The 11863-nt window shown below is 39.0% G+C and overlaps 1 protein-coding gene across 4 annotated transcripts in view; it reads left to right on the top strand.

Annotated features, from left to right (window-relative positions):
• Positions 1–281: 281 nt before the first annotated feature.
• LOC112317829 (cAMP-responsive element modulator) overlaps positions 282–11863 on the top strand; it is a 56968-nt gene continuing 45386 nt past the window's right edge. For 3 of the 4 annotated variants that reach the window (XM_024574923.3, XM_024574922.3, XM_024574921.3), the window contains exons 1-3: positions 282–356; positions 6143–6240; positions 6385–6527. In XM_024574923.3, the coding sequence (XP_024430691.2) occupies positions 282–356; positions 6143–6240; positions 6385–6527 (316 nt within the window). Of the gene's footprint in view, positions 357–6142; positions 6241–6384; positions 6528–11863 lie in introns of those variants that run through there. The other variant, XM_071221254.1, reaches the window with a different exon arrangement.

The raw sequence follows: 11863 nt of genomic DNA, 5'->3' as shown, positions 1-11863 counted from the left end.
AAATTTTCATTCTTTATTAACTGACAAGTGCAGCCCAGTACATGTGACATTTGCATATATACTGTGACATCATAAACCCCACGTCAAGGAACCTGGCTTCCGACTAAAGCTAATCTGCTAGGTTTAATCAAATGCTGTGTTACACGTTATGAGGTTTTCCTAGTTATAAATGTCATTGTTAGGATTTATTTTCAAATTGCAAAGCCAAGTAAGGCCATCAGTTACGGCATCTTAACTTACTTCTTCAGATCAGCTACTGTCTGTAGTGGGGTTTTCGGTGGATGTGGTGGCATCAGCATAATCTATGTTTCAAGCATCCCATAGAAGAGGATTATTCAGGGGAGCTGGAAAAAAAGGTAAATTATGAGTCTTATGAGTTCATTCTACCCACTTTTACAGCCTCCTAAAAAGAGGTATAAATTATGAAATATATCCATTTAATGATATTTGTTTTTGAGCAGGTACCTACCTGATTTCTAGAATATGGTGAATATACTCATAGATCTTCCTATGGCTTTTTCCCTCTCTTCATTTAGGCTTTTTGTGCAAATGTTCCCTCTGACAGGAAGTTTTCACATTGGGTATATCCTAAAGAGCCTCCTTCCACATTCCCTTGTCATTCTCTGATTATTTACCTCGCTTTATTTTTCTTTTGAGAATTTAGCGCCACCTCAAATTATGTATTTGTTTCTTCATCTGTTTTCTGTCCCCGCTCAGTCTAGGAGAGCAGAGACTTTTGCTCACTGCTGTATCCCTATTGTCTAGGCCAGTCCACATAGTCTCTATAGTCTCTAGGCGTCTCCCTAGTCTCTTTGAGACTTTTGCTTATTAGAAAATATTCTAATATTCTAATATTCACCCTTGGAGTGAATATTTGATGTTTATAAGAAATTTTCTATTTCTACCTTTAGTATGCATATTTTAGTTCAAGTGAACTGAATTTTATGTATCTGTAACAAATGGTGTCTTTTAGAAAAGAATTAATTCCCTTCTCTTTTCAGAGCTGCTTTAGAATTATTTGTACATTGTGAAGAAAGTAACTAGAATTCTCTGAAGATTACGCTTTGTCAATATTTTCTCAGATATTTATTTCCTGTCTGAGCTTTAACCCAAGCATGAGTCCCACACTTTCCCTTGCCTGTTAAACATTTCCACCTTGCTGCACTACCATTGCTTTCAACCTAGCTCTACCTAAAACTGAATCTACTGCCTTACCCCAAACAAAAAGATGCTTCTTTAAAATTTGCCCATTTTGCCATTGCAGCCATCATGCATCTTCAGTCATTGCCTGTGTTTCTTCCACGCCTTCTGTGTAGCATGCTTCAGGGTGCATATTTTCAGTTGTGGCCCATGTGATTACTATAATAATAAAATAATGCTAAGACGTTAGAGATAGGGAACCAAGTGAATTTTTTTCTTATGAGTAATGGTGAAATTTAGCCTGTTAACTCTACTGACACAATTATTAAAGGTTTAATTCTAGGCACTTAATGCCAGTTGCTTTTGGCAGTGAGAATATAGAAGGCCTATCAAGGTTTTCTAGATCTAAGTATTTTTGTTTTTTATTTTGTTGTTGTTTTTTAAGGATACATCTGAATTCTGACTCTAGGGTATGTCACTTGTGCTGGTGCTTAGCCTTTATTTCATTAGTTTAGCGACAGTGTTGTCTCATGAGCTTTTGCATGCCCAGAGTTTGGACATAGGGAAGTTTCATCATATAGCTCATCCCCAGAATTCTAGGAATGCAGTTTTATATTAGTGGGTACAGCTCCTTTTCTGCAGCAGGTATCTTGACACTAAGCCATTTTGATAGAGCGATTGTTTAATAAATTAAAATCCTGAAAGTTATACTTGAAAGAGCATTAAAAAAACCTAAAGCATGACTTATATTTATCAAAAGCCATGACTCTTTGTTGAGTTGTTCTTCAGTCCTTCAAAATATGTAATTTCTTTGAAGCTGGTCCATTTGCCCACAGAAAGTCAATGTGGGCAGTATCTGCTGTCTCAATCCACCAGCCTAGTCTGTAAGAATGCTTGGTATTCTTGGGTATAATTTATATAATATTTTGCTCAATCTCTGACATATGAACCCTCCGTCAAGGTTACTGGACGTGGCAGTTTGACTGTGGAGCTGAAATCACATCTTGCTCTTGAAGTTGTGAGCCAAGGCCTGAAGCCCCCATGAGGAGAGAAGCAGTTTTCTAAGTGTGTGTGCAGAAACCCTGGGGAGTCTGAGGCCTCTTTCTGAAGGTTTAGGACGATAAAACTACTTTCACAATATGCTAAGATCTATTTTCCATTTTCTCTGTGTTGTCATTTGCATTAATAATGCAAAAACAATGGGGGGTAAACTGTTGGAATCAAATCAGTGGCACCAAACTGGATAGTCATCATTGTTTTCTTCACTGCCATTCACTTGCAGTGAAAAAAAAGTCAATTTCATTCAGGAATATTCTTGATGAAGCAGTAAATATTACCAATTGTATTAAATCTTGTCACTTCAAGGAAAACAATTGACAGTTTTTATTGCCAAAGATAAAATTCCAAGTTTTAGGCAGAAGTTTTGAATTTTGGAAATCCTGCATTTGCCATTTTGAGCTTGACAGCCTCCCCATATCTGCCTCTGAGGCAGAAAACATCAACCTCAGTTTTCTGATGAGACTGATGTTGCTTTAGTGAATGTGCTCTTCTGATAGTGTATAATGAAATGTCAGCCTTTTTTGTGATTATGGAGGCATAAGAGTAACTGTGATTTTCATCAGTATAGAGACAAGGTTTGCATCTGGAGCAATTCAAGAATATTATGTTGAATGTTTCATTTATTAAAAAATAATTCCCCGTATTGAAGTTCTGTCTCCAATTTCTCTTAAGAAGTGAGAGAGGGTGCTTATACTCTGGCCTAAGTAAGGCTTCACTGTCAGTAGTTGTGAGGTAGTTTAACTGCTTTAGAACTTTGTGCTTGGAACAGTCTTAGCCACCGAAGCATGGGAACCAAAAGCGAGCAGCGTGGGTTCTCTACTATGTATCACATCAGAGAATGACTGTTCCAGGACAATGACCACCTCCTAATGGTAAGGACCGTGGCTTGGTTGTTAATTCTTGGAAGCAGGAAAAATAGTCCGGTCATCATAGCAATGGTATTTCTTTTTTTTTAAAAAGCAAAAAGAACAATAGAAAGGTCTAGCCTTAATCCTCAATGATGCTCATTTTTGCAGGTTTCTGTAGCTGGAACAGGCACCGGAAGAGGCTCCCCAGCTGTGACTCTAGTACAGTTTCCTTCAGGCCAGACTGTCCCCATCCAGGGAGTAATTCGGTCACCACACATACAAACTGTTCGGGTTAGCTTCCTTCCCGCGTGATTTGTCTTTGACTTTCTTGAGCTTGAGCTTCTTTTTCTTCTTTCTCTTCTTCCTCTTCCTCTTCTTCTTCTTCCTCTTCCTCCTCCTTTTCTTCTCCTCCTCCTCCTCCTTCTTTATTCTTCTTCTCCTTCTCCTCCTCCTTCTTCTTCTTCCTCTTCTTCTTCTTCTCCTTCTTCTCCTCTCCTCCCCCTCCCCTCCCCCTCCTCCTCCTTCTTCATTTATCACATTTTCCTTGTGTAGCTTTTATGCTCCAGTTGTTTTATTAGAGATTTGGAGGAATTTCCTTTTACTTGTGAAGTGCATTGTACTCTGCTAGATACATAGATTTGTCTAAGAGTTGCCATTTTTTTGTCAGCTTTTAATTTGCAGGATGAGTAATTGCCAGATGAATAATTCTTCAGGTTGTTCTCTGCTCAAACTTGGATTTACTTAGCAGAGCTCTTCAATGGTGCTTAAAAATATTTGAGGATTCTTTGGAGAAGAAGTCTGATAAACATGTTAATATAAAAATTATAGTATTGGTGCTATTTTCATGAATACTCACATTAGTAGGTAGGTAGAAGTTTAAGTTTATTTTTAATTCATCATGTGTAATCCATAGAAAATAATGATGTCATTATTTGATCTTATGTTTATACATCATGTACCCCTCTTGGTCTTATGTTTATACATCATGTACCCCTCTCAGATTTAACCTTGGTTTTGTAGATGTGGTTGGTATTATGGTTGTGATCCAGAGGTGTGTTTTATTGTTATCAAGGAAACATGTCTCTAGATGTGTTTATACCCTCACCATCTCTGGGTTTACAACCTTAGCATTTCTTGAAGCACACTTTTCTTCTTTATTGAATTTACTTCTCTCTCTCTCTTTTTTTTTAAGGTCAGTTTGTTATTATCCTTGAAATGTTAGAATTATTTGAACCTAATTGATGACAAAAAGACCTTTGAGGAAAAAGTAGATGTACTAATTTAGTCTTGTTCTTTTCTGCATATTTGGTACAATTTATTGCAAAATGAAAATGGATTTTGCAACATGATATTTGAAGTAATAAACCCACATCCAGTAAAAGTTTGTTTATCTTTGAGGCACCATGTGTCTTAATAATTCTCAGCATTGTCTCCCTCCCCCCACTTGATGACCCTTGGTTCCAAGAGTTTCTGACTCTAATTATAAAACAAGAAAGTCTTTCCAGTCTCCTTTTTGTATTTTGACTTTGTACTGGAGTGCAAGTGTTTCTTATTTTTAACCTAGCTGGTACCAGAAGAAAGTATTGTCATATTCACAAGGGTTTTCTTTTTTTTCATTTTTGTGAAACATTGATTTAATTACCTTTGTACAGATAGGTTGTGGTGGATCTTGTCTTAAAATTCCTGCCTGTTTAATGATGAACAAGTCCCTTAATCTCTTTGTGTGAACTTCAGTTTTCACCTTTCTGAAAATTAACAGGCTACCTCATGTGAGGAGGTTGTTAGGATTATGTGAGAGATGTGTGAAAGCCCAGTATAAAGTGATAAATGTTTGATGGCAATATTGCAACATTTTTTTCTAATAAATTCTATTCATTGGCTAGTATGCTTATTTCTTGGGTGTCTGTGAACAGAGATGCGTGGTCATGTGTGCAGGTGAACATGTATGCTCATCCATGTGCTTGGGAAGTATATATTCCTTCTTACATTGTTGACATATTATTTTCCTTACCTGAGGACATTTTTTTTTCATTGCTTTTAAAGAGAGAGGAAGGGAGAGAGAGAACATTCATGTGAGATAGAAGGATTGATTGGTTGCCTCCTTGACTGGGGATCATATGGGCCCGGCCTGGGGATAGAACCCTCACCTAGTTTGTGTGCCCTGACTGGGAATGGAACCCTGCAACCTTTTGGTTACAGGATGACTCTCCAACAAAGAGTCAGTGTACCCTGGCCAGTGAGCCACACTGGCCAGGGTACACTGTTCATAGTTTAATAAGCTCTTTTGATTTTGCCCAAATCAAATTCCCACATAATCATGATGTTAAGTGAAGTGAGTTTTGTGAATGCCTAACTGTCCTGGGCCTTGAATGATTAATGGCTGTATATAATGAGAGCAGTCATGTTGAAAAGAGATTTTTTATTTTAGTTCGGCAAATTTGTTTAATTATCATGTTATTTTATTACTTGACTTGAAAAAATGAAATCATGCTTAAAACTCTGATCTTTTGAGGAGAAATTCCTTATTTTGACCTTCAAAACCTATTGTTATCAAACCTCAACAGCTTATTGTAACATAAATCCTAACTTCAACCAGGCTTGTTTATCTGCTTAAATATTCTTTCATCCTGGGACCTATCTAACGTCTAACTTGAAGACCCAGCTCACATCAGCTGTGGTGTTGTGAAAAGGGCAGTGAAATTGAGACTTTTTTCCTGCCTGTCACTCCTTCACTCCCTGCTGGATTTGAGAGTACTTTCAGGGTTGGGACCTTAGGTTTTATGTATCATATATTTAGGCCTTTCCTGTGAAGCCTCGCTTGACATTCCAGCCACTATTTACTTGCATTTCTGTAGTATTTATTGTCTGTACTGTTCCTTTCTGTACACACTTGTCCTACAACTGAAATGCTGTCTCTGTGCTTCCCTTCCTAAGCCAGGTGTGAGCTCCAGGAGTGCAGGTTCAGTGTGTTCTCCTGCCAGATGCTTCCCAGCACCTGGCTTAGTACTGCTGCACACGGAGACCTTTAGTCACACTGTTTTGAAAGAAGGAAATCATATTGTTTATGATGCATTTCAGAAACTCTTGTATTATAGGTAGCAACAATTGCAGAGACAGATGAGTCTGCAGAATCAGAAGGTGTAATTGATTCTCGTAAATGTAGAGAAATCCTCTCACAAAGACCCTCCTATCGGTAAGTTAAGTTTCCACTGTAATGATGCTTTTTTTTCAAAAAGGGAGAGTCATTATACATCAAACCAATTCTTCCATTATAGCTTTTCTGTTTTAAATCTCATTTATATTTCTTAATTATTTGTATTGTTAAATTCTGTTTTAGAAAAATACTGAATGAACTTTCCTCTGATGTGCCTGGTGTTCCCAAGATTGAAGAAGAAAAATCAGAGGAAGAAGGAACGCCGCCTCACATTGCTACCATGGCAGTACCGGCTAGCATATATCAGACTAGCACGGGGCAATACAGTATGTATGCTGCAATTCGATACCATGCAGTGCCAGCTTTAAGTCTTCTCTTGTTACGTGGAAGCAACTCGGGTTTTCCATTAAACTGTTCCATTTTAAATCATAATACCTAATCTGTCTATCAGAATGAAAAGTACATGTTAAAGATGTAAGAGATTTCAATTGACAGCTGTCATATACTTTTGAAAGGTAAAATTTTTTACTGAATATAGAAGAAAATTTTGAGTTTAAAATAGTGTTTTTTGTTATTGATGTGTTTATATTCCTGTTTAGTAAAAGTTTAAAACTTACTATTTTGTTGCCTTTATGATGCATGCAAACATAAGATATAAATGTCTATTTCATTCTTATTGGCTTTTACTACCAACAATTACATTTTCTACTTAATAATTTAAAAGAGGTATATATATTCTCTAAATTATGTTTTAAATGTAATTCTGTTGTCACTATTCTCTACTGCATTGATTTGTGCTGCAGTTTTTCCTAGATGACAAGGAAAAAATGATTAATGTTTGAAACTATAATAATTAGATCACTGTATTTGAAATTTTATTTTTGTGTGTATTTTAAGTATATTTTATTGCTTATGCTATTACAGTTATCCGATTTTTCTCTTTATTTCCCTCTGCCCCATGTCCCCCTCCCTCCACCATTCCCCCCACCTCTTAGTTCATGTCCATGTGTCCTACATATAAGTTCTTTGGCTTTTCCATTTCTTATACTAATCTTAACCTCCCCATTATGCTTCTTACTCCCTGTACCATTCCCCCATTCTCCTCCTCCCCCGTCCTGCTGATAACCCTCCATGTGATCTCCATTTCCATGGTTCTCTTCTTGTTCTAGTTGTTTGCTTAGTTTGTTTTTGCTTTTAAGTTCAGTTGTTAATAACTGTGAGTTTGTTGTCATTTTACTGTTCATATTTTTTATCTTCTTTTTCTTAGGTAAGTACCTTTAACATTTCACATGATGAGGGCTTGGTGATGATGAACTCCTTCAGTCTGGCCTTATCTGGGAAGCACTTTATCTGCCCTTCCACTCTAAATGAGAGTTTTGTTGGATAGAGTAATCTTGGGTGTAGGTCCTTGCCTTTCATGACTTCAAATACTTCTTTCCAGCCCCTTCTTGCCTGCAAGGTTTCTTTTGGGAAATCACCTTCTAGTCTTACGGGAACTCCTTGGTAAGTAACTGTCTCCTTTTCTCTTGCTGCCTTTAAGATTCTCTTCTTGTCTTTAACCTTTTGTGTTTTAATTATGATGTGTCTTAGAGCATTCCTCCTTAGGTCCAACTTCTTTGGGACTTTGTGAACTTCTTTGGACTTCCTGGAAGTCTATTTCCTCTGCCAGACTGGGGACTTTTATTTCATTATTGGTTCAAATATGTTTTCAATTTCTTGGCCTTCCTCTTCTCCTTCTGGCACCCCTATGATTCTGATGTTTGAACACTTCAAGTTGTCCCAGAAGTTCCTAAGCCTGTCCTCATTTTTTTGAATTCTTGTTTCTTCACTCTGTTTCAGTTGAATGCTTATTTCTTCCTTTTGTTCCAAATTGTTGATTTGAGTCCAAGTTTCCTTCCCTTCACTGTTGGTTTCCTGTATATTTTGCTTTATTTCACTTTGCATAGTCTTCACTTCTTCCTTTATTTTGCAGCCATACTCAACCATTTCTGTGAGCATCCTGATTACCGATATTTGAACTCTGAATCTGATAGGTTGGGTGTCTCCTCACCACTTAGTACTTTTTCTGGTGTTTTGAACTGTTCTTTCATTTGGGCCATATTTCTTTGTTTTGGTGCACCTGTTATGTTGTAAGGAGTGGAGCCTTAGGTATTCACCAGGGCGGGGCAACCCACTTCTCTCCATTGTGGTGCTGTCTGTGGGGGAGGGGTCTGAGAGTGAATAATGCCACTTGCTTGGCTCTCACCCCACTTTCAGTCACTTCCCTCCTACCCAGTAAATTGGGTCCTTCTGGTGCTAATACCTGGGTGAGTGGTTTTGTGTACGTTCTAGGACCCTGTGGGTTCCTCCAATGGACTCTCCTGTGAGACTGGCAGTTTCTCTCACTGCCACAATCCCCACAGTTTTTAGACAGAGGGTTTTTTTTATTATTTAATATATTTATTGATTATGCTATTACAGTTGTCCCATTCCCTCCCCCTCACTCCACTCCATCCTACCCACCCCCTCCCTCCCACATTCCCCCCCTATAGTTCATGTCCATGGGTCATACCTATAAGTTCTTTGGCTTCTACATTTCCTACACTATTCTTACCCTCCCCCTGTCTATTTTCCACCTATCATTTATGCTACTTATTCTCTGTCCCTTTCCCACCTCTCTCCCCCTCCCACTCCCCTTTTGATAACCCTCCATGTGATCTCCATTTCTGTGGTTCCATTCCTGTTCTAGTTATTGGCTTAGTTTGCTTTTGTTTTTGTTTTAGGTGTGGTTGTTAATAACTGTGAGTTTGCTGTCATTCTTACTGTTCATATTTTTTATCTTCTTTTCTTAGATAAATCCCTTTAACATTTCCTATAATAAGGGCTTGGTGATGATGAACTTCTTTAACTTGACCTTATCTGAGAAGCACTTTCTCTGCCCTTCCATTCTAAATGAAAGCTTTGCTACATACAGTAATCTTGGATGTAGGTCCTTGCCTTTCATGACTTGGAATACTTCTTGCCAGCCCCTTCTTGCCTCTAAGGTCTCTTTGGAGAAATCAGCTGACAGTCTTATGGGAGTTCCTTTGTAGGTAACTGTGTCCTTTTCTCTTGCTGCTTCTAAGATTCTCTCCTTCTGTTTCATCTTGGGTAATGTAATTATGATGTGCCTTGGTGTGTTCCTCCTTGGGTCCAGCTTTTTTGGGACTCTCTGAGCTTCCTGGACTTCCTGGAAGTCTATTTCCTTTGCCAGATGAGGGAAGTTCTCCTTCATTATTTGTTCAAATAGGTTTTCAATTTTTTGTTCTTCCTCTTCTCCTTCTGGCACCCCTATAATTCGGATGTTGGAACGTTTCAAGATGTCCTGGAGGTTCCTATGCCTCTCCTCATTTTTTTGAATTCTTGTTTCTTCATTCTTTTCTGGTTGGATGTTTCTTTCTTCCTTCGGGTCCACATCGTTGATTTGAGTCCCAGTTTCCTTCGCCTCACTATTGGTTCCCTGTACATTTTCCTTTGTTTCTCTTAGCATAGCCTTCATTTTTTCATCTAGTTTTCGACCAAATTCAACCAATTCTGTGAGCTTCTTGATTACCAGTGTTTTGAACTGCGTATCTGATAGGTTGGCTATCTGTTCGCTGCTTAGTTGTATTTTTTTCTGGAGCTTTGATCTGTTCTTTCATTTGGGCCATTTTTTTTGTCTTGGTGTGCCTGTTATGTAAAGGGGCAGAGCTTTAGGTCTTCCCCAGAGCCAGGTAACGCTGGTTGCTGCGCCTGAAGCTGCGCTGTAATGCTGTACATGGGGGAGGGGCCGAGAGGGAGCAATGGCGCCCGCTCCCCTCTCCACCGGATTTCAGTCTTTCACTCCGGTACCCACAATCAAACTGGGTCCCTCTGGTGCTGGTTCCTGAGTGGGTGGGCTTGTGCACGCCCTAGGCCCCTGTGTGTCTCTCCAATGACCTCTCCTGTGAGGCTGGGAGTTTCTCCTGGCTGCTGCCCCAACCCCCACAGGTGTTTTCACTCATTTGAGGCTTTATTTCCCCGCACTGGAACCCTGGGTTGTGCGATTTGCTTCGTTCCCCGCCGTTCCTCATGGTTTATCTGTGCACGAATATGGGACTGAATGTGGGGCCGCAGGGTCTGCTAGTGGTCAGACTGCCTGCGCCGTTCGTCCCACACTGCACCAGTCTCAGTCCCACCACAGCCATGTGAGTCCTCTCCACCCCGGTGCCCGTCTCCGCCCCTCCTACCGGTCTGGATGAATGTTTATTTTGTATTTCCTTGGTGTCAGACCCCCTTGCCGTTTGATTTTCTGTCAGTTCTGGTTGTGCGAGGAGGCGCAGTGTGTCTACCTACGCCGCCATCTTGGTTCTCCCCAAAAAATGCCTTTGATTTCTTAATATTGACTTTGTATCTGGCTATTTTGCCAAATTCATTTGTTAGGTGGAGTGGTTTTCTGGTGGAGCCTATAGGATTTTCTATGTATACCATCATGTCATCTGCAAACAACGACAGTTTTTCTTCCTCCTTTCCAATTTGGATGCCTTTTATTTCTTTTTCTTGTCTGATTGCTGGCTAGGACTTCCAATTCTATGTTGAATAGGAGTGGTGAGAGAGGGCATCCTTATCTTGATCTTAGTGGGAAAACTTTTAGTTTTTGGCCATTGAGTATGATGTTGGCTGTAGGTCTCTCATATATGGCCTTTATTATGTTGAGGAATGCTCCCTCTATTCCTACTTTGGTGAGTGTTTTTATCATCAATTGGTGCTGTACCTTATCAAATGCTTTTTCTACATCTATTGATATGATCATGTGATTTTTGTCTTTGCTGTTGTTGATGTGATGTATTATGTTGATTGATTTGTGAATATTATACCATCCTTGCATCCCTGGGATGAATCCCACTTGGTCATGGTGTATGATCTTTTTAATGTATTGCTGGATACAGTTTGCCAATAATTTGTTGAGGATTTTAGCATCTATGTTCATCAGCCATAATGGCCTGTAGTTTTCTTTCTTTGTTGTATCTTTATCTGGTTTTGGGATTAGGATGATGTGGGCCTCATAAAAAGAGTTCAGGTGTCTTCTGTCTTCTTGGATTTTTTTGGAATAGTCTGTGAAGGATACGGATTAGCTCTTCCTTAAATGCTTTGTAGAATTCTCCTGTGAAACCCTCTAGTCCAGGGCTTTTGTGTGCCAGGAGTTTCCTGATTACTGCTTCAATTTCACCAGCTGTTATTGGTCTGTTCAGGTTTCCTGCTTCTTTATTCAGTTTTTGAAGACTATATTTTTCTAGAAATTTGTCCATTTCACCTAGGTTTTCAAATTTCTTGGCAGATAGTTCTTCATAATAATTTCTTACAATCCTTTGTATTTCTGTGGTATCAGTTGTAGTCTCTCCTCTTTCATTTCTGATTGTGTTTATTTGGGTCCTCTCTCTCTTTTTCTTGATGAACCTGCTTAAAGGCTTGTTGATTTTTGTTTATCTCTTCAAAGAACCAGGTCCTGGATTTATTGATCCTTAGAATTGTTCTTTTAGTCTCCATGTCATTTAATTCTGCTCTGATCTTAGTTATTTCCTTCCTTCTACTTGCTCTGAGCTGTCTTTGTTGTTGTTCTCCAGTTCTTGTAGATGTAGGGTTAGGTTGTTTATTTGAAATATTTCTATCTTTTTTAGGTAGGCCT

Source organism: Desmodus rotundus, chromosome 4 (assembly GCF_022682495.2).
Source record: "Desmodus rotundus isolate HL8 chromosome 4, HLdesRot8A.1, whole genome shotgun sequence".
Classification (NCBI taxonomy): domain Eukaryota; kingdom Metazoa; phylum Chordata; class Mammalia; order Chiroptera; family Phyllostomidae; genus Desmodus; species Desmodus rotundus.
Note: the sequence above shows the minus strand (reverse complement) of the source record. Positions and strands in the feature narration are given on the sequence as shown.